A 23,518-nucleotide genomic window follows, 5' to 3' on the forward strand; every position below is an offset into this window, starting at 1 on the left:
TGTCGAAAGAAAAATAAGTTAAAAAGCAAGAAAAGACCAGACTGAATAAAGGGTGGGACTGGCTGCTGTCTCCACCCAACGAGAAGGTTCATCTCAGGTAAGACCAACGCCCCTTCTCCATAACAGTGGAGACAGCAGACAGGAATGGGACATACCAAAGCCGACTGTCCCTGAATCACGGGCGGACCCCAGTCTGGTCAGAAACCTCCCCGGTCTGATGAACTTATTGCAAACCTCTGCAGCCAAATGCCGCCTCAGCAAAGGCAAACTTATCCAATTTGTAATATTTGATAAATGGTGAGGGAGAAGTCCAAGTGGCTGCCCTGCAGATTTCTGTCAGTGACGCCTGAGTGGCCAATACCGCTGACATGGCTGTGGTCCGAATCGAATTCGCCGTCACACATGTGGTCTTTGGAAGGGAATGCAGTTTGTATGCCTTGGCAATAGTCTGCCAAATCCATCTTCCGATTGTAAAAGGCATGACCCTGCAACCTAATGAAGCTGGTAAAAAGGAAACAAACGATTCCATTTTATGGAACTCAGCCGTCCATTTGAGACAAATATGAAGGGCTCTCCAGATGTGCAAGGTATGCCACTGGCATTCTAAAGGGTGGGCAGGGTCAGGGCAGAAATTGGGTAAGATTAGCTCTTGCATTCTATGAAAGGGAGTGTTTATCTTAGGTAGGAAGAATCTAGCTGGAGAACCACCCGATCAGCGTGAAAGATGCAGAGATCGCTCCTCACAGAGCACCACAATCTTGGAAATTCACCTGGCGAAAGTAATTGCCACTAAAAAGGTGACCTTGCAGGACAAGAGATGGAGACTGGTGACCTACAAGGGTTCATATGGGGCCCCATGAAGGACCATAGTACAATTGACAGGTCCCATGTAGGGTACCTGTGTACCACGGGCAGACATAAATTAGTTGCCCCCAGAGAAATCTCCTTATGGTGGGGTGTTGAGACAGGGAATCAAGGGATCCACAAAACAGCACTGATGAAAGGGTCGCCACCTGCCTCCACAAGGTGTTAGGTGAGAGCCCAGAGTCTAGTCCGTCCTGGAGAAATTCCAAAAGTTGGGCTATGGAAACCTTGAGGGGAGATATTCCTGCATGTCCACATTAAACACAAAAGGCCTGCCAAGTAGCAGAATAAATACGTTCAGTAGAAGGCCTCCGAGAAACTTGAATGGTCCTGATGACCCTGGAGAAGTTGTCCCCATTCAGACTGCACTGCTCAAGTGCCGGGCGGTGAGTTGGAGCCACTGAGGATCTGGGTGGACTAACGCCCCCTGACTGAGCGACGCCATGCCCTAAGGGATCCTCCAGGGCGGGGCCACCAACAGGGTCTTGAGGTCGGAGAACCACAGCATCCTGGGCCAATAAGGAGCCAGGAGCAGGACCTCCGCCCTCTCTTCCAGGATCTTCCGCATCACTCTGAGGGAAAGAGGGGGGAATGCGTAAAGGAGCCCCGGTGGCCATGAGCTGTGGAGAGCGTCTATGCTCTCTGTCCTTGGTGCAGGAAATCTGGTGTAAAATCATGGGAGCTATGTATTCTCTGGGGTGGCAAACAAGTCCATCTCTGCAATGCCGAATTGGTTCACCAGGTCCCAGAAGAGGGATGGATGCAGGAACCACTCTGTGTGGTCAATGGCTGTCTGGCTGAGCCAGTCCGCCTGCACGTTGGACACCCCAGGTGACTCTCCGCCTATAGACCCAATCTCCTGGATTTTAACATCAGGGCTGTGGACCTGGTGCCCCCCTGGCAGTTTATGTGCACCTTTGCGGCCACATTGTCGGTCAACAGCAACTTGTGTCTGCCTGTGACCGACCGCTGAAATTGAATGAGGGCCAGGGAGACTGCCCGCAGCTCCAACCAATTGATGTGTTGGAGATCACGGGGCGACCACCTGCCCTGGGCCACCTGCGACAGGAGATGCGCCCCCCCCCCAGCCAAAGAGGCTGGTGTCCATTGTCAGCACCAGCCACTGGGGCTCGTGGGAAAGCCGCCCCATGGAGATGGCCGGAGTTTTCCACCAGTTAGGGATTTGATGACATTGACTGGAACCAGGACCTTGGCTGGCGAACTGCCTCTGCCCGTCTTCTGGAAAGGTAAAACCATTGAAGGTCTCTAGTGTGAAAGCAGGCCCACGGGTGATGTGAATGGCAGAAATCATTTATCCCAGGAGCTGGGACAACAGTTTCAAGGTTACTCTGTGTTTTAATTGAACCCTACCCACCAAGGCTTAAGGCTGTCCTGTCTCTCCTGAGACAAATACACTTTGCCTTCGACAGAGTCTGTCACCACCCCAAGATGGAGCAGGCGGGTCAAAGGAGTTAAGTGGCTTTTCTCCATATTAATGGAGAAGCCGTGGTGTTTTAGAGACTGAATCATTACTTGAAGATCTTCTATAGAGTGTTGACTAGAAAAGGATTGAATGAGTATATAATCAAAGTAACATTGGACAGAGATAGAAATGGCCATGAGATGGTCCACCAAGGCCGCTAATATCTTAGTAAATGTGCAGGGCACTGAGGAAAGCCCAAAAGATAATGTTCTATAATGAAAATGGGCACCCAGATAACAAAATCTAAGGAACTCCTGATGCTGATAACGGATCAGAATGTGCAGGTATGCCTCAGTAAGGACAATAAAAGTAAGGAAGTCATCTTTCCTGATGCCAGCAAGAATAGATTGAAGAGACTGCATTTTGAACCATTTATACACAATATATCGGTTCAGCCTTTTGAGGGCAAGAATAGGTCGCCACCCACCTGAGGCCTTGGGAATGACAAATAAGAGAGAGTAAAATCCATGCCCTATCTGATACGCTGGAACCCTCTGGATAGCTCTGATGTCTAACAGGTGTTGCACTGCCCTATCCATGAGGGCCCTCTTGTTCTTATCTTTTGATACTGAGCAGCAGAGAAAAACCTTCAGGGTGGTGGTGGTGGAGAGAAATTCCAAGGATAAACCCGATTTTATTGTATTCCTGAGCCACGCACGGGAAGTCTGAGGGGCATCCCCATCCAGGGAAGAACCCAAACGAACTGCATTGGTGGCCTTAAACAACAATGATTTGAAAATTACCGGTGGGAAGAGGCTGGTAAAGGCAGGCTGCTCAAGCGACATGCCTTCATCATTTGAAAGGTCTGGTTCCTTGTGCTCAATTTTCTCAAAGAGCAATGGAAGGCTCCCATGAGAAGGAGCTGGGGATCCCAGATCTCGAAAGGATGGGAACTCATCCAGGCAAGGGTCAATATACAAGTCTGATGTGACCGATGCCTCAGAAAATGCCTGGCCCAGCTGTTGGAAACCGGAAGAAAGGGTCTGCTGTATTGACCTTGAGATTATGTCTTGCAGATTATCTGGAAAGGGGAATCCCCGATCCCGAAATCGGCATCTGGAGGGATGACAGTAACATGAGGAACCTGCATGGGGTCCTGGAAGGAAGGTTCGCCACAGGTAGGCTGGTCCAGTGAGGCTAATGAAGGTCCCCACAACCCGAGGGTGAAGTGGTAAAGGGGCAGTTCCGGAGGGATATCTGGTCAGGAGTCGCCCCCGGTGACCATTGGTCTGGCACTAGGTCAGCCGACCTACCGGGATATTCCCCGGAAGCTAGTTCAGAATCCCTTTTTTTACTGGCATCAATGCAGATCTTTTGCAGTGCCTTATCCCTGTGCTGCTCATCCTGCAGGGAAGCCTTGCTAAGGTGACTAGCTTTGTGCTGAGATCGGGAACCGTACTGTACTTTGAACATGGCCTCCAAGTCAGCTGCCATGGTGGCCATTGCAGCTGCTTTGGCCTTCCTGCCTCTTTTGGATTTGCACAGTGGCTTTGGCATCTTCCTATGCTGACTGACCCAGAAACCAACCAATTGGCCTCTGAACCTCCGATCAACTCACGACCATCTGGAAACTGTCCAAAATTGTTGTACGCAACTAAATCAGTAAAAGGAGGCCTCACTTAGCCACAGCAGTGCTGCTGATGTGGGTGTAAAGCGCCGTCTGCCCAAAGTTTAGAGTCTGGGCTCCCTGTCAGCAAAGCCCTAAGTTAATTAGTAGAGAGGGAGATAAGTAGCTTCATTAGCGTGGCGCTGCCTGGCAGACAATTTAAGTGTGAAGACTCAAGGGACGGTCCGGATGGTAATGGAGTGCAAGGCTCCTGAAATGTGAGCCCAGCTGGCAAGGGAGTGGAAATTACAAATTTCAGAGGCTCTGACAATTCTGGAGCGCTAGACTCCTGAGACAAGTGAGCAGATGGCCGTGGAGCGGGAAGCTCCTGAGTGAGGTGGCGTGAGCTGTAATGGAGTGCGAAGCTCCTGAATCAGCGGTTGGGTGTTAATGGAATGCAACGCTCCTGATAAGGTTGGCCCGGCTGCAAAGATCACATTGCCTTGGAAAATGGCAATTCAGCCATTCTGCCATGGAGCAGAATCCTGACGATTTAGTCCCAGTGCCAGGGAGAGCTCAACCACAGCTGCTAATGTGAGGGAACGTCTGGGCTTTCACCTGAGAGGCAAGTGGGCCACAGAGTTCAAGGTTAGCTGAATTTAAAATGTCCGGCGTGCCGAGGATATTAGAGAAAATGGCCGCCCACCCCGCCTGTTTGGGAGCGCAAAACTCCTGTCAGCCACAGATAAAGGAAGTGGAGCGCTAGACTCCTGTAAAATTATTACAGTTCCCACATAGCGAGAGCTCCACTGCTACTCCAGAAAAGTGACAGATCAATGGAGAGCTCAGGTAAAATTAGCCACATGTGAAATGTCAAGGAGCTGTGATTCCCCTAACAACGGCTGAGCCGAAGCTCAGTCGTTGAGGAAAAAACAACAGCGACTCTACCACAGTTGGGAGTCAGCTGTTCTGTACTCACAAAGAATGAAACTGTGAATCAGTAATTATGCTCAATGAAATGGAAAGATGGAGAAGTAGCCAGGAATGTGAAGAGACGCAATCTGACACGTCCGTCCAGTCTGAAGGACTGAGTCAAAAGCTGGAAGCCCCTAGCAACAAGGGCGGGACTTAACAACTCTGACAGACTCAGTCCTTCAACTGAACAACCCCTTCCTGGCTGCTGTCTCTACCACTATGGAGAATGTCAGCTTACCATGATTCTCTAATGGAAGCTTGGCTTCTGGTCAATGTAATACACATAGGCAGCTGTGTCACATGAACACTCTAATAGGGTGAAAATTCAGTTGTTAATCCTTGGTTGATAAGATGAAGAATCTAGACATTGCACAAGATCTGTTTGTTTATTTGGCTGTTTTCCCATTGTCTATTTAGTGTCTTTAGGGGAGGTGAGTTATCTTAAATTCAGAGCCATCTTTCTTTTGGGAAAATATAGCACATCACATTAGTTTGAATACTTCCCTTACATTTTGTAGAAAACTGATTAGCAGTTATTCTATCATAAAATTCAGTATATCAAGATATATTTGTTTTGAGTAATTATTTTGCGTTTCCAGTAAAATGATTAGAAACAAAACCAAAAAAGCTCATAAAACTTGTAAAATTTAAGTCATGGATCCTCACAGAAGTCAGGGGTTTTTTTCTCAATGAAAAAATGCACATGTGAAAAGAGATCCACATCCAGAATATTCTGCAGCAGAAACAAAATGTAACATCTAGCTATTAGGGACTGATGCAACTGCATTTTAAAAGATAATTTAATTATAAAATTCTTGTTATGCTAAATACTGCTAACAAAGACTCTCTATTCCTCTCTTTCCCTCCTCACTCACTCAAAGATTCAAAAGTGACGCTAATAATCCATGCTTATAAGATCCACTTCTATGGACACTTGCAAGTTTTAAGACTTCATAAATATATGTTCCTTTTACATACATACATATAAAGAGAAAGGGACACACACACACACACTCCCCAGAACGGAGAGGGAGGGAGAAAGAGATTGGTTGGCTACTAAACATTTATGGGGGCTAATTTGCTGTAATTAGAATGTAACAGATGACATGACTTGTTCTTAGAATAAAATTTGCATGGGAATTATAAATCCCAAGGTAAACACTTCCTGATGAGAAGTCTCAGTGATTACTACTTCAAAGGTACTATCTCTGAATAAGTTATGAAGTCCAATTGAGCAATCTTTGTAACCTTTTTCAGATGACAGGCATCATCATATAATTTAATCATGGTAAAAAAAAGTAAAGGTAAAGGTTCCCCTCGCACATACGTACTAGTCATTCCCAACTGTAGGGGGTGGTGTTCATCTCCATTTCTAAGCCGAAGAACCAGCACCGTCTGATGATAATTCCATGGTCATGTGATTGCATGACTAAATGCCAAAGGCTCATGGAACGCTGTTACCTTCCCACCAAGGTGGTCCCTAGTACATAACACTATTTTACTTTTTTATGAGATGTATATAAATTAAGGTTATTCAATGCTTACACTAGAAAAAAATTAGATGCAACAATGATGATATAGTGATTTAAAATAACCACTAAATTATTAATGTTCAAAAAGCTAATTCATGGCATACTAAAATGGAGTTGAAAGCTGTGCACTCTAATAACTGAACTTCTTTTATATAAGCCATAAACTTGACATTTTCACTTTAAGAGAGCTGTCAATTTTCCTAAAAATAACATGATCTAATTCAGCAGACCCCAACCTTTGCAAACTGGTGGCCCAATCAGTGTGTGTGTGTGTGTGTGTGTGTGTGTGTGTGTGTGTGTGTGAGAGAGAGAGAGAGAGAGAGAGAGAGAGAGAGAGAGAAGTGGGTCACGTGAGCGATGGGCGGGCACACATGACCATGTGCATGGAGCTCAACTTGCATGAGTGGCAGGCTGGTGTGCTATGCAAGGTGAGCTGCATGAGTGTATGCCCACATGCTGGGCTTCTGCGTGTGCAAGTTGAGCTGTGCATGTCTGTGCCAGCCCACTGTTTGTGTGACCGACTTCCCCTCTCCCCCGCACCCAGGCCACCAGGCTGCAAAGGCTGGGGACCGCTGAATTAGAGCCAAGAGAAGTAACTCAAAATTTCAGGTGTTTCTTCAGCAATACATAGAGTATAAGAAATAAACAACATAAACTAGAGATCCTAACTCATGAAGGCAAATATGCTGTAATCAACATCACTGTAAGTTGGATAAAGTCTCATATTTGGCATACAGCACTGGAAAGCTACATTTTATTCAAAAAGTCTTGTCTCTTCTTGTTCACAATTTTATTTGTCACAAGGTGGAAAGAAAGAACAAGAAGGTTTGCTATCCTGAATCTTATCCTGCCCCATAAAAAGGAATTGATTGAAACAGTGAAATATCTTGAGTGAACCAATAATTCGGTCTTTGAATCTGTGAAATCTAGAGGAGCAGAATTTGAAAGGAAGCAGATCTGCATCCTGGGTTTTAGAAGAATGGAGTCTGATGATCTAAGACAAGGTCAATAGCATTCAGTATCTTAAAATCTTGAAAGAGAAAAGTGTCCAGAAGGAATGGGGAGCTCTGTGAAATGAGATACCAAAGGAGCAATCACTAACAATTCTCATAAGGAAAAATAAGAGAAATGTACCAACACTGATATATGCAAAGTTCTCCAAAAAGCTGAAAAGAAACACATATGGGAAATGGAAACACAAAAGCACACTTAAATAAAAATACAGTGTTACTTCCAAAAAGGAATTAGAAAAACTAACGCTCAGAATGAGCTGAGGTTCATGAAAGATGCCAAAAACAACAAAATAATTATTTGGTTCATTAGAAACAAAAATTAGCCAAAGAGGGAAGAATTCCATTGTAAGCAAAAAGTGGCAAATGGAATAGTGAAAAGGCTGAACTAATTAACTCCTATTTTGTATGTGTGTTTTTTCAAAAGAAAAATAGAAACCTAACCTATTATGCCACTGGGTAAAGACAGGAGCCGTAGCTTACTATAGACAAGGAGAAAGTAGGAGGGAACTTAGCTAATTTAAATAACTTCAAGGCCAGATAGATTACAGATAATACAGAAGGAACCAATAGAAGTGATCACAAAGCTACGGATGATAGTCTTTGAAAATTTCTAGAGGACTAGCAGGGTCATAGAAGACTGGTGGATAGACGTGTCCTCACCTAAACAAAGGGTAAGAAGGAGAACCCAGGAAACTATAGACCTGTTAGCTTGATACTTATATCAGGCAGGGTCCTTGAACATATTATCAAGAATATAATATTGGGTCCAATTTTCAACAATCCTGTCTGTGAGCACTTGGATGGGCAAGCTACAGTTAACAGATAACAGATTAACAGAGTTGGAAGGGACCTTGTAGGTCATCTAGTCCAACCCGCCACCCAAGCAGGAGACGCTACATCATTTCTGATTAATGGCAGCCCAGTCTCTTCTTGAAAGCCTCCATGATGAAGCTCCCACAACTTCTGAAGGCAAGCTGTTCCTTTGGTTGATTTTTCTCACTGTCAGAAAATTTCTCCTTATTTCTAGGTTGAATCTCTTCTTGATCAGTTTCCATCCATTATTCCTTGTCTGACCTTCAGGTGCTTTGGAAAACAGTTTGAACCCCTCCCCTCTCTGACGGTGACCTCAAATATTGGAACACTGCTCATCATGGGTTTGTTCCCAAAATTCATGCCTGACTAAACTTAAACTAAAACTTTCTCTTTTGATAGAGTTACTAGCAAAATAGATTAGGGAATGCTGTAGACAAAGGGTCCCTAAATTCTTCAGCTCATTGATCATGAACTTTCAGATTGTTCATTAACCTCTATATATTATATGAAATTTTAAAATAAATACATGAACCTATAGTGCTACAAGTACTACAAGGCTGATTGTGTGACCAACCCTAATAGGCATCTTTCATTGGTGCAGAAAGAAAACTACCCAAACAGCAAAGGGACAAATGATCAGCTCCTAACTGACAAGATGATTTTGAAAACTGTAAGAGAAGGAAAACCAATTTGAATGTGGCTTGGTTTGATTAAAAGTCATTTGACACCATGCCACATGACTGGATAATGAAGTGCCTAGAAATAACAGGAGTCAGGAGAAACATCAGAAGCTTTGTGCACAGATCAATGGCACAGTGGAAAACATAGTTGCTGGTCAGTGGTGATAGACTGATAGAAGTTAACATCAAGAGAAGTATCTTTCAAGGACACTCACTATCACAACTACTGTTTGTTATTGCGTTGATTCCTCTGTCAACATTACTGAACAAGTCAGGCCAGGGCTATCAAACAACAAAAATATCTACCAAGCTATCTCACTTCCTCTACATGGACAATCTAAAGTGTATGGAAAAACAACATGCAATGGAATTGCTGCTCAACACTGTCCCAATATATAGCCAAGTTTTTGCAGTGGAATTTGGACTGGACGAATGTGCCACTGTTGGAGCAGCTTACATTCTGGACAATACCTCTAATATTAATAACCAACATCTGCCTTTCCCAGGTCTTTGGGGAAGGACTCAATAGATGGGAAAAACTGGTCAAATCCAGTTTAAACAATCTGGTTGACTGTGTGACAATCCATAATGGCCCCTTGAATTGTCCCATCAACCCTTGAGGATCAATACTTGATACTTTGGGGTACCCCACTGTAGATGCATTGTACCTGAATTTCAGAATACCTTTCAACAAGTCTCTGATATATTCTTTAATTAATTTCTTTCTTTCTTTAGTGTATGGCATACAGGGTCAGAGGGTTTGTTCATGGCTCCACTTCAACTTAGAGAAAGATAACAAGCAGAATGTGACAAAATACTATGCTGTTAAATATTAATCAATTATTTGGATGATGGAGGTGAGATAACAGTTATGAAGTTTATAGCTGATATAAATCTGGGGCTTGGGGTGGTAATATTTTAGAGAAAACATTTTAGAAATATTTAGATGGGCTTGAGCAGCTGAAATGAATAAGATAAAATTCTATAGCAAATTCTACATTAGAGTAGGTACAAGGTACAAGTATAGGATGGGGGAGACCTCACTTGGTAGTAGAACATCTGAAACAGATCTTGTTGACCACAGGTTAAACATGAATCATCAATGTGATGCAACTGCTTAAAAGGCAAAGCTATTTTGGGATATGTTACTAGGAACCTACAGTTCAGACTATGGGAAGAAAGTACAATATTCCATTTCACACTGTTGTGGTCAAATCTCACCTGCAATAAAATATTCAGTTCTTGGTTCCAATTTCAAAAGAACAGTGACAAAATGATGCAGATTCAGAGGAGAGTAAGAGACCCCAAAACAAAGCTTGTGTGGAAAGTTCAGTCTCCATACATTCAGCCTACATAAAAGGTGACTGAGGTAAGATATGTTTACAGTCTTTAAATATCAGGAGAGTTGTCACATTGAAGAAGTATTGTCAGTCCTGGAAGCCATCTTTTTCTTTGGATCTTCAGGGCTGCCACATTTAATGCTGTGGAAAACTGGAGGGAGGGATTGTATGGAATTGGGGAGATATCTAACAACATTCTTTTCTCTGAGAGTCAAGAACATTCTGCCCTGCACCTGGAGTAGCGTGACTGGGAGACATCTCCAGTTGGGACAGTGCATTGATTGGACCATGGACATATGGGTGCAGGGGAATGGACTTGGACTTTCTTTAGGATGGGGAAAACCTGGAAGCTTTCAGATTCGGGCTTTCCAAGATGTGCCAATATGATATCTCTAATAAAATGGAACTTTGAAAAACTTCTAGCCTCAGAGTTTTCTTTCATTGGGGGTATCACTTGGAACCCTGACACTTATCATATACTGCTCTAAAGCAGTGTTTCTCAATCTTGGCAGCTTTATGTGTGAACTTCAATTCAATGGCTGGGGAATTCTGGGAGATAACGTCCAGATATCATAAACTTACCAAGATTGAGAAACACTACCGTTAAGGGCAAAACCAGGACTCAAAATTAAGTCTACAAGGAAACAGATTCAAGTTTTACATTAGAAAGAATGTCCTGATTGACCTATCAGTTAGCAGAACTAGCTGCCGCAGAAAGTCGTAAGTTCTCCTTCACCGAAAGGCTTCAGTATGGATGGTCATTGTCAAAATATGATCTAAAATAGTATTTCTCAACCTTGGCAATGTTAAGATGTGTAGACTTCAACTCCCAGAAGTCCCTAGTCATGGGGCTGAGCCAAGGTTGAAAAATATTGCTCAAGTGGATCGTGCCCTGAACATGGGATTTGATAGAAAGACTTCCAAAATTCCTAGCTCTATGATATTATGATAATTAAATGCTACAATTATGTATCAAGTTTTCATTCTTTTCCTTTGCTAAATTTGATTAGTGGTTTTTTTGGCCTTTATATATTTTCAAAATTTAAAATATTTCTCATTCACCATCTGAATCTTTTGACAGAAGTGTTCCTAGTTGCCATTACTTTTAAATTTTGTACCAAAATATTGTGGAGCAGTTGTTTAACTATTAGTAGATGGAATGGTATTGTTAATTCTTGTATTGTGTTCCAATGGGAATAAACCCATTTCTTATTTATTTATTTTATTTTATTTTTATTTTATTAGATTTTTATACCGCCCTTCTCCCGAAGGACTCAGGGCGGTGTACAGCCGAAATAAAATACAGAGTATATACAATTAAAAGAAATTAAAAGAAACTATTAATAAATGGCCGATAATTTAAAAAATTTACAAATATTTAAAATCTCTAAAACCCCAATTTAAAATCAACTATTTATGCCAGTCCTGCTTGAGAAATAAGTATGTTTTTAGCTCACGACGGAAGGTCCGAAGATCAGGCACTTGACGTAGGCCAGGGGGGAGTTCGTTCCAGAGCGTCGGTGCTCCCACAGAGAAGGCCCTACCCCTGGGAGCCGCCAGCCGACATTGTTTGGCGGACGGCACCCTGAGAAGGCCCTCTCTGTGAGAGCGTACGGGTCGATGGGAGGCATACGGTAACAGCAGGCGGTCTCGTAAGTACCGGGTCCTAAGCCATGGGCGCTTTAAAGGTGGTAACCAGATCTTGAAGCGCACCGAAGACCACAGGAAGCCAGTGCAAACTACGGAGCAGTGGTGTTACGTGGGAGCCTCGGCGGCTCCCATTACCACTCGCAGCTGCATTCTGGACTAACTGCAGCCTCCGGGTGCACCTCAAGGGCAGCCCCATGTAGAGAGCATTGCAATAATCCAGCGAGATGTAACCAGGCGTGGTGACCGTGCATAAGGCATCCCGGTCAAGGAAGGGGCGCAACTGGCGAACCAAGCGGACTTGGTAAAAGCCCTCCTGGTGACGGCCGCCAGGTGTTCCTCAAAGGACAGCCGCCATCCAGGAGGACGCCCAAGTTGCGAACCACCTCCTTTGGGGCCACTAACTGCTTCAACAGTCAGCTGCGGGTGCAGCTGACTGTACCGGGTGCCGGAATCCACAGCCACTCCGTCTTGGAGGATTGAGCTTGAGTCTGTTTCTCCCCATCCAGACCCGTACGGCTTCCAGGCACCGGGACAGCACTTCGACCGCTTCATTGGGGTGGTCCGGGGTGGAAAAGTACAGCTGAGTGTCATCAGCGTACAGATGATAACTCACCCTGAAACCAGTGATGACCTCGCCCAGCGGCTTCATGTAGATGTTGAACAGGGTAGGCGAGAGAATCGACCCCTGGGGTACCCCACAAGTGAGGCTCCTCGAGGACGACCTCTGCCCCCCTGTCAACACCGACTGCGACCGGTCAGAGAGATAGGAGGAGAACCACCGATAAACGGTGCCTCCCACTCCCAATCCCTCCAACCGGCGCAGCAGGATACCATGGTCGATGGTATCAAAAGCCGCTGAAAGATCTAATAGGACCAAGGCAGAGGAACAGCCCCTGTCCCTGGCCCTCCAGAGGTCATCCACCAACGCGACCAAAGCCGTCTCCGTGCTATAACCGGGTCGGAAGCCGGACTGGAACGGGTCTAGATAGATTTCTGTTGAATTAATTCATTTAGATTTTTTACATGGCTACAGATGCTTGAATTTGACCATTTTCTCCCTTCTCACACACACACACATCTTTCTTTCCAAGTTTTTTTTATCTGAATAAAAGCTGAAAAATAAAATCTTATTTACAGTTAGGTTGCAACCAACCGAGGCAACATTTATTATTTCTCAGGAAATATTTCCAAACTATTAATCCACACAGTTTCAATGTGTATATTACTGCTTGTTGAACATATAATATTTCTTCACTGCATATAAGCAATGCTTGAAGTGTTAAATGTTTACCTATGAGGTTTGCTCTTATTCTCTACTGCTGGAACCGGTGATACTTTTTGATTAATTCTAAAGAACTGCAACGATTTCACAGCAAGGCTCAGGCTATAATTTTAATACTGTAACATCCTCTTAGGGAAATGTGCTATTGTACGCAGTGGAATTTACATCTGAGTAAGCATACATATTATTATCCTTGTGGTTCGACTCCAATACCATTTACTTAGATGGACATCTTGCCTTCCTACTACACAGCTTAAGAATCTATTACAATAATACGTACGCTCACCTCTCAGTAGCTCTTACTAATCAATAAAACTAGAATATAGATATGAAATCCTATAGGTAGAATACTTTCTTTGTGATCATAAGAATACATACTTAACGAAAACAATTTATTGCTCCCTTTAAAAATTCAGTTCATAAACAGAACACCACTTGTTAAATTAAATCTCTGAAAGACCTTTTTTTTTAAAATTATATATGTTTAATGAATGACTACTTTCAGTATGGGACTCTCCACTAGAGTTTCAAAGCTTGTCTATTTTATGTTTGGAATAAGAGAATTGTTGCTGGAAGTTTACTTCAGATGGAATATGAAGATCATAGAGAAATAATTACTTTATCATCACTTAAGGTTTGTTCAGTTTCTATAAATTGTCCATATATATTGAAAGAATACAGAGTAGGACCTCCAGAGTAGAATACACATTTACCAGGCAAACTAGAATTATACTAGCAGTTAAAGTAACACTAGGATGTAATGTTAAACTACGCAAACTTTCCTTCACAATAAATAATGCACAACTTTGGTAGAAGATATTCCTACTACTAAACCCAGAGTTTATGTTCATTAAAATCCAGTTTTAGTTTTTCTAACAGCCCAAAATCCACAGATTCTTTCAACCATGCAACTGTACTTTGGGATTTTTGTGTTTTCCTTAGACAATTGGAAAACACAAAAAATACTGTGAAAAAGCATTTCACAATCATGCCCATCACATTGTATACTGTGCTGCATTCTCCAACCTTCCAATTGTGGTAATAATTATCCAAATCCAAATGAGTTCTGTAGGACACCCATTCTGAATTAAAAACAGATGCCTATCCTGGACGAACAGCTTTTAGGTGACCTTGGAAATCATAACAAGATTACTTGGAAATAACTAGTTTTCCATTGTGTGTCCCCCATTTCAGTCTTAAGACAAAAACTGAAGTACAGAAGTGTTATGAAATACTTTCCTCGATAACATTTAGGTATGTACCAGAAAGCTTGAAAATACATGCTGGAATCTTTTTGGAATTTTATGACATATGCCCTTTACTGCTTAGAAGCCATGTTAACATTCTGCAACTGCCAAGAGTTTATATAAATTCTAATCTTACTCTAGAAATCATGCAAATAGTATTACAGAAATGCAATATATTAAACCACACACGTATAACTGTTATTTATATAGCATCTTTCCTTACAACAATACTAAACACATGCTTACCTTTTTCTTCATTAAAAACAACAATATCTCTAAATGTGAACTTGTAGGAAGGAATGAGATGCAGTCAATTTGGCAGAACAAGTCTCCAAAGTGCAATCATAATTTCAATGTTATGTTTCTTGATTTTTATGAAAAAATATATACTAACAGCACAATATTAGGAACTGGAGTTACATAAAGAAGACAGAAGAAAGTAAAGTTCTGGTTAATGCTAATAATTTTTTTCCAACACATCCAACATTTCTACCATTATTAGCAATATAAAATGTTTGCTATTCCTATTCTGATATCTAGCTTTGGAATCCTACTAATAAAATTTCCTCCGGTTAGCTATAGTCCAAGGACTATACTTGGTTTAGGAGTATTTTTAAGATGAGAGAAACAGATTACTAGACATTTAACTCATATAGTTATTATTTTAACATCCTATCCATCTTGTCTAGTTATATGCTTCTATTTCTTGCTACTAACCACTGGTCATCTCAGGAGACTAACAGTAAAAGAAGAATGAAACTGAATTGTTGGGAGTACTTTGAATCACGAACAGGCAAGGCACATGTCAGAAAGTCAGCAAAAGGTCAAAGGATTACTCTATAATAACTCATATATGTAGTTGGCTATCTTCTTCATTCATTCATTTATATCTATATCTATAGCATTAACTGTCACTATCACAAATAACTACTCATTACTCTAAAATGGCAGTGGTCTTATTTACCTTCAGACATGTTAACTGACACTGTAACTGGAAAAAATCAACAGTATCCAAACTGAGCCAAATAACTTTTTCAAATATTAGGAACCTACTTTCAATCTTTCACTGCTTGGAAATAGCAAACTTGAGAAATTATAATACATGCTGAAAAGGCCACCAACACTATAATTAGATACACTAGCTGTAATGATTATAACTTTGTCCCTGCAGCAGTTAAATTATTTAGAGCCAAGGTACTAAGCCTTCTGCTGTATGGCACACAACCCTTTGCCTGCAAAGATGTAAATCAAATTTTTTAAGAACTATGCTTCACTTGTCTCAATCTGTGCCAAACTATTTTATATGGTTGGAAATGGATTGTGGTTGTGAGAATAGAATAGAATAGAATTCTTTATCGGCCAAGTGTGATTGGACACATAAGGAATTTGTCTTGGTGCATATGCTCTCGGAGTACATAAAAGAAAAGATACATTTGTCAAGAATCATAAGGTACAACACTTAATGATAGTCATAGGGAAACAGTGAGGAGGCCCATATGAGAACTGGACATTTGAAATATAGGTTAGAACAACTTTTTCTGAGGTCAGACACTAGCCCATGCAATCCTTGCTGATAAATTAATCTCTGGGAAAAATAGTACAATCTTTGATTTATCCTACTAGCCTTTCACACCAATTCCTAATAATGATTGGCCAGAGAAAGATATCTTAAAGGTCAGAGTCATGATTTGGACTTAAAGAACATATTCAAAGTTTCAAACAATTGTTACAAGGGTTTCTGTAACAGACCTTTCACTATTTGGAATTTTCTAACATCCCCTCTATCTTGTACAGAAGGGCATTCATACTAGGAAGATTTATCTTCAAGGATGTTGGCGGGAAAGTTCAGTAACATCACATTATTATTAAGATAATAAGATAGTTTTGTACGATATGTGGTGGTCAGAGTTATATTTCTTATCCTTATGTGTAAGTTGGCATGAAATGGAGCTTCTACTAGCAGACTGGTCTATCTAAATTTCTTTGAAAGTTATTAAATTGTGTTCAATTGTGACTGCTGTGAGAAGATACTAGTTTTAATTTATCTTCAGATTGGGTCAATAATAAAGTCAATATTTAGTGTTTACTACCACTACCATTGTAATATATTAATTCTTCATTGTAATTATTATTTTTAATGTATAATGTAGTTTTTTGTTTCTGTAAACTAATAAATAGCTTTCTTTTTTAATTCTGCACAGTTAAGAGAAGGCCTTAATGATAATAATAATTGCCAAAGGAAATAATAGTTTTAACATAGGTTTTAAAAAAGTTTATCAACAAACATTGCAATAGAAAAAATTGAGCAACCACAAAACCATTGAATCTGTTCAGAATAGAAAAGTAATATAAACCATGCTGGCCTATATCACTGTAATAGCAGATTGGAGAAAACCACATGAAATTCATTCAACAGTGAAGTGTGAACACACTTCAGGTCTTAGTCACACAAATAACATGACAGGAATTTTTTTGGCCAAGCTATCAATTTATACCTGTTGATTTATGTCTGGCTTAAATTTAATATGCAAAAAGAACAATTATATGGTAGGTTTTAGCTGATACTCCTTTTGTAACATAGGAAACCACATAATGGCATCATCAGCCTTTAGATCCCACTGCAATTGAAGAATAGTTTACAACACAGAGATGCACCAACTCTCATGTCTTTGGTCAACTAAACTGCCAAACAACTCCACATAAGAAATCCATCTGAATTCAGATCTATCATGGAAAAAACTGCATAAAGGACAAAATGACAACCCAATGTCTTTTCTTGTATGTCAAATTCTTGCCAACATACTTAGTATATATATATTATGATACACAGCTAACTATAATACTTTCAAAATTTATTGTATTTAGTAGATTTAACTGCAGTCTCAAGATAAAAATTGAGATTGAGGATCTCCATTAAGTGGTGAATTAATAAACACTAACAATTTCTTATAATTCAGAGCCCTAAAAAACCAAATGTCTAAGATAAAACTCTAAAGTGCAAGATCTGCTTGTAATAATTTGCAAGAACCTGTAAATTGATCTAGCACTGCAAGTGAAATTAGAGAAGTGACCTAGTAGGATAGTAATCGTAGTCTCAACCTCAATAGATTTGTTTTTGAACTAGTGTTGTAGTGGCAATGCATTTCTAACTTCAACACAGTGCTACTTCTCTTGAAATGGTTAGTGAGATTAGGCATTCATCACAAATGGATATTACTGAAACGCAGAGAATTTAGACAAAGCAGAGAATTTAGATAAAATTTTGAGAATGTGATATTTTTGCCGGTACATTACACTACGTTATTTCATTTTAAAAAATAGAAAAACTACTGTACTCTCTGGTTTGTGCCATTGTGATACGCAAGTATCTACCTAAATACTTTACAGTATTTAAATAAAAATAGGGATGGAAACCCTCTAAAATATATTACTGGGTAACCAATATTCAATGAATTGGGATTTACGTCTGAGAATCACATTATCAACTAAATATAAAATCTCTCTTCAGTAATTATGTTTTACCTTAAACCCTGCATATAATTCGCACAGATTGGGCAATCCATAAAATGCAAATAGTATATTAGATGATATTTATTTCAAAATACAAAATGATGCCCAACAGAAGTGGAATATAGACATAAGATCCTGATAATTAAATCCAGGCCAAAAAGGATCCATAATCCCACTGTGATCATTGTGCAAAATATCATAGTCTTTTAATATAATGATGCCCTCTATTAAAAAAAAAATCCTTAACCATTCATTGGGCTATAAAATGAAGATAAAAGCAAAAAAAAAAAAAAAATCCACATCTAAGACTATTTCTTCTATGACCTTCCATTGCCTCATAATACCTAACCAGCATGGCAGTTTCTTAACAATGGATGACAATACTCAGACATGGTGAATTATCTAGGCCCATCTGAATGGCAACTTTCACTTTATTAGATTTGAGACTAGTTAAGCCTGTGATATTTTACTATTCTGATTATGATAACTTAAGCAGACCCTTAGACTTCGGTAGTAGATGTTCTATAGCTATATGCCATACGATTAAGTAGAACAGCAGCCACTGTTTTATTGGAAACCACAAGGGGCATAACCCTTAAGTGGGTGGTAAATGCTCTCCAGGTGGCAGAAGAGGAGACAATCCTAAAAGGGGAGGGGGAGGGAAAAAAACCTATCCTCCTTGCCTGATATACAATACAATTGTACGCAAAGTTACAAACAAGGCAAAAACATTAGCTGCAGCACCCAGCAACTTATGAGTGCAGTCTGTTTTAAGGGAAAGAAATATTCTAACTTAAAGACTTCCATTCTCTGGCACAATTAGATGCTTTTTGTATTCTGGAGTTTCAGAGGGGGGGGGGGGAGTTTTAAGAAACACCACCTTTACAACAGACTCTTTCCTATGTTAAAGGAGAAGCCATTGAACCATAGGTGGGAACACTGATGACTCTTTCTTAAGGCAATGCTCATCCCCAATTTCTACCTGTCATCAGGTCAGGAAATTGGCAATCCGAAGTTATCAATAATGGCCATTGTATTTCTTAAAATAATAATAATAATAATAATAATAATAATAATAATAATAATAATAATAATAATAATAATAATAATAATAGGAGGAGGAGGAGGAGAAGGAGAAGAAGAAGAAGAAGAAGAAGCTGCTCCTACAGTTAACGTTCTTTGGAAGAGAAAGGATTCACGGTTTTATTAATGTCCCTTTTTTTTCCTTCTTAAAGAAAGAGGGTGAGATTAAGGGAGAGAGGCAGAGGCCACCTTGGGCAGACGAAGAGCAATTCTCTCCCCATCCCTGGAGTGGGTGAGAAGGCAGGCAGGGGGGACACTTTTCCACTCAGTCCCACCTTTTCTTTCAGGTCAGGGGCCTTTTGCCCTAGCCCGGCCTGGGTCCCTGGAGGTCCCTGACTCCCTCTTGGAGAGCGCCCGCTAAGCCTTTTAGTTGAGGAAAGTTGGAAGAAGGAGGAAGAAGAAGAGGAGAAGGAGGAGGGGGACCACTTCCAGGAAGCGGGGCGCTCTCTTCGGGCGGAGGAAGAAGACAGGACAGACGGGCAAGTCTCCCAAGAGCGGGGACCGCCGAAAGAAGAAAAAAGAAAAAAAAAAAGGAGAAGAGGAGGCGGCGGCGGCGAGGGCCCCTCCCGGCTTCCCTCCTCATTGTGAGAAGCAGCTGCCTCTGCTCGCCTCTCTTCCCCGCCTCGGCCAAGAACAGCCCAGCCCCTCCGCCGCTCTCACCTCCGGTGCCGTCCGAGTTCTCATTGAGGCTGCCCGAAGAATCGTGGTGAGAGCCCACACACCCGCCCATGGGGCCCGGCCGTCCCGGCCCGGAGACCCCCCCGCCCCTCCTCCGCCTCCTCCTCCTCCGCCTGCTCGCCGCCCGAGCTTCTCCGTCGTTGTCGTCGTTGCCACCGGTCGGGCAGGCGCGCTGGCTGCGGAGCCGACGCCCCCTCCTCGTTGCGCTCGGCCCGGCCCCGCCTCAGCGCCCGCCTCCCCCTCCCCTCCCCTCCCCTCCCCACTTCCCCACCAGCGCAGGCCGGGAGCGCGGCAGCTTCTCCGCCGAGCCAATCAGGCCCTCCTCCGCGCCGCTCCGGCAGCCGCTCTCATCCAGGCAGCGCGAGGGCCTTTCCCGGCTCCCCGGCCGCCCCTACGCAGGCTCCTTCTGGCGGGAGGGCCTCCCTTTCTGCTCTGCTTCCCGACAGAGAGAGAGAGAGAGAGAGAGAGACCCTGCGGCGGGGGCTGCGCGCAAAAGCTCAAGGCTGCCCCTCTCGCCCGACGCGGGGCGCCTTCTGAGGGTCTTGTCAGAGCGGGAGCCCCAAGTGTCTTTCCAAGCCCGGGCCCCTTTTCTCCGCTTCTCCCCTTGAAAACGAGAGACTACCGATCCGAGAACAGCGGGGCGAATTCCTGAGCCCTACCTATTTCCCCACCCACCCCCACAGACGCAGCTACCTGCTATGGTGGCTCCCCGTTGTCGTCGCCACACCGCAACAGGGAAAAAAAGATCCCACAGCCGCATCCTTCTTTCCTCTCTCCTCGTCTGTACTGCCCGGAGTTCATTGCAGCGGATCTCAAATGTGCGAGATTTCCCATCTATTCCGACTCCTCCTTTTAGGCATTTTTTCTTCTTCGTAAAACAGAATTATTTATGGAGAGCACCGAGGATTCCAGGGTTCAATCCTGGGCTTCCTATGTTCTTTTCTATCACAATCATTTGCCCAAGTAATTTTTTTTTACCGGAGGGGATGCAGATACCTATTTAAAAACAGGACAAGATTTACACACACACATACTAAAATGGGTGTCTGAATTCAGCAGGGATATTTATAGGTTTAAATCCCTGACTTTAGATGGACAGTTGCACGTCAGCCCAAAGTACAAAAAATATATATGGAAAGGTAGGCTATAAATAAGTATTCACATTTTTTGTTCATCTTTTACTCCACTTGGAGCATGCTTGAATGGCATCTTTTCCACCCTGCAGTTATTCCAAACCATTTTGAAGCCAGCTGGCTTCAAAATGCTCTGAATATCTCCCTCTATCAAGTCTCTGAATAATGACAAACTAGAAGCTAGTGTGAGTCAAATCTCTGCTTTGGAGGAGAAGAGAGTGCAAAAATTAGCATTCCGGATGCGAAGAAGAAAGTGTAACCAGAGGAGACTGCAAAAATTGGCATTCAGTGAATGCTGTGCCATCTGAACTGGTGTACATCCTCAGATAACAATAATGTCCTGAGTTTCATTTCCTAAAAGTAAAAAATTCTAGTGCTCTGACCTCCCTAAATTATGGGTCCAGGCCAAATGCAGAGCTTTCAGGATCTCAAGACGAACCTGCTAAACAGGTTCTCCCTAAGGCAAAAGTGTTCAGGCACCAAGCTCCACTATCCAAGTCCAGAGAAGATAAGATAAAATAAGGTTCTACATTTAGGCAAAAAAACCCAAAATGCACAGGTACCGTATATGTGGTACCTTACTCAATAGTAGTAACTGTGAGAGGGATCTTGGAGTCCTAGTGGACAACCATTTAGATATGAGCCAGCAGTGTGCATCAGTTGCCAACAAAGCCAACATAGTTCTGGGCTGCATAAACAGAGGGATCGAATCAAGATCACGTGAAGTGTTAATACCACTTTATAATGTCTTGGTAAGGCCACACTTGGAATATTGCATTCAATTTTGGTCGCCACGATGTAAAAAAGATGTTGAGACTCTAGAAAGAGTGCAGAGAAGAGCAACAAAGATGATTAGGGGTCTGGAGGCTAAAATATATGAAGAACGGTTGCAGGAACTTGGTGTGTCTAGTTTAATGAAAAGAAGGACTAGGGGAAACATGATAGCAGTGTTCCAATATCTCAGGGGTTGCCACAAAGAAGAGGGAGTCAAACTATTCTCCAAAGCACCTGAGGGTAGAACAAGAAGCAATGGGTGGAAACGAATCAAGAAGAGAAGCAACTTAGAACTAAGGAGAAATTTCCTGACAGAACAATCAATAAGTGGAATGACTTGCCTGCAGAAGTTGTGAATGCACCAACACTGGAAATTTTTAAGAAAATGTTGGATAGCCATTTGTCTGAAATGGTGTAGGGTTTCCTGCCTCGGCAGGGGGTTGGACTAGAAGACCTCCAAGATCCTTTCCAACTCTGTTATTATGTTATGTTAAGAAAGAGGGCTATATAGCTGCCTTCTTCCTACTGGAGAAACAGGCTTTACCTCCAAAACTTCCTAGCATAACTCTATTTGCATAGATCTCTTTGCCTCATTTCCACATATGTCTGTGATTTTTCTAATCCTTTCTGCAGCTTCTCTACTAACTATTGGAGCCCTGCAGGTAGAACCTGTTTTGTTAAAGATGCAAGGTAAAGTGATTCTAAGACATCTACATATCCTACCTCCTTGTCTTTACTCTTGGTATAGCCTTGTGTGCATTTGAGATGCGATGTAATAGATAAAAGGAATAACCTTGAGTAACAAAATGAAAGTCTGCAACAGGCAAGTCTGGAGCAAGACTGTAACTGCAAGATTCTGTTACTATAGCCTTACAATAAAAGTAGAATTAGTTTGGGTGTCTTTGGCTTCCAAGTTTGATGTACCTTGGAAGGATGATACGCCTCAGAAACACCTTGATACTATAATATAATATAACAATAGAGTTGGAAGGGACCTTGGAGGCCTTCTAGTCCAACTAGACTGTTTTATTGAATTTTAAAAAAAGCTCCTGATATACTATATATACAATATACTATATTATATACAATATAAACAACATACTAGCAATAGTAGCATTAGCACTTAGGCTTGTATACCATTTCAAAGTGCTTTACAGCACTAAGCTGTTTACATAGGGTCAGCATATTGCCCCCAACAATCTGGATCCTCATTTTTACTGACCTCAGAAGGATGGGAGGCTGAATCAACCTGTCAGGATCGAACTCCTGGCCATGGGCAGAGTCAGCCTGCAATACTGCACTCTAACCACTGTGCCACCATTGCTTCCTAGTGGTTCTGCACACCACCATTTCTTTCAGAACCTTTAATGTGGTTGCAGGTGGCCAGAGAGGGATAAGAAGACTCAAGGAATGGAAAGCAAAGCTTTTGAGTGGGAAGGAGAAAAGGATTAAGTTTCTGTAGTCTAGCAATTGGTTGACAGGGCAAGACATTCTTTCAATCAGCAAATCATCCTCAAGTTCCACCAGCCTTTGCAGAAAAAACTTCTGCTTGTTCCAGTTTCAGATGAGTGGCACATAGCCAGAGAAAAGCTAATTAAACTCTTCAAACTAGCCAACACCATCTGATTAGGCAACTCCAGAGCCGACTTTGCACTGGCAAAAACTCATTATGCAGCAATGCCTCCATGCAAAACCAGACACCGTCTCCCCCACCCCTTTTTGTTGCATGATTTTACTTAATTTGTCCCTAGCCAGGAGTGAACAGTCAAGTGCACTGGCATAAAAATATATTGTTTCCTTCTTTAAGGTGAATTCTCCTATTATAGGTTCAACGATGTCTAAAATCTGTAATGGTTTTTGTACCTGTGACCTTGGAGATAAAGTCAGGGGCTGTATTATGAGTGTAAACAGAAGT

At 42.0% G+C, this 23,518-nt stretch overlaps 2 protein-coding genes across 3 annotated transcripts in view; both read right to left on the minus strand.

The window, feature by feature from the left end:
- The window catches only part of UBTD2 (ubiquitin domain containing 2), a 77,061-nt gene extending 57,236 nt beyond the window's left edge, over positions 1 to 19,825 (minus strand). The window contains exon 1 of one of the 2 annotated variants that reach the window (XM_058171307.1): positions 19,679 to 19,825. In XM_058171307.1, the coding sequence (XP_058027290.1) occupies positions 19,679 to 19,748 (70 nt within the window). In that variant the 5' untranslated portion in view covers positions 19,749 to 19,825. The remainder of the gene's footprint in view (positions 1 to 19,678) is intronic. The other variant, XM_058171309.1, reaches the window with a different exon arrangement.
- Positions 5 to 11,716, minus strand: LOC131192292 (uncharacterized). The gene is made up of 2 exons (XM_058171306.1): positions 6,200 to 11,716; positions 5 to 5,177 (listed from the first exon to the last, which is right to left on the minus strand). The coding sequence occupies exon 2, from the start codon at positions 3,130 to 3,132 to the stop codon at positions 2,221 to 2,223; it is 912 nt and encodes a 303-aa protein (XP_058027289.1). The 5' UTR covers positions 3,133 to 5,177; positions 6,200 to 11,716; the 3' UTR covers positions 5 to 2,220.
- Positions 19,826 to 23,518: the final 3,693 nt, after the last annotated feature.

Source organism: Ahaetulla prasina, chromosome 2, assembly GCF_028640845.1.
Source record: "Ahaetulla prasina isolate Xishuangbanna chromosome 2, ASM2864084v1, whole genome shotgun sequence".
Taxonomy (NCBI): domain Eukaryota; kingdom Metazoa; phylum Chordata; class Lepidosauria; order Squamata; family Colubridae; genus Ahaetulla; species Ahaetulla prasina.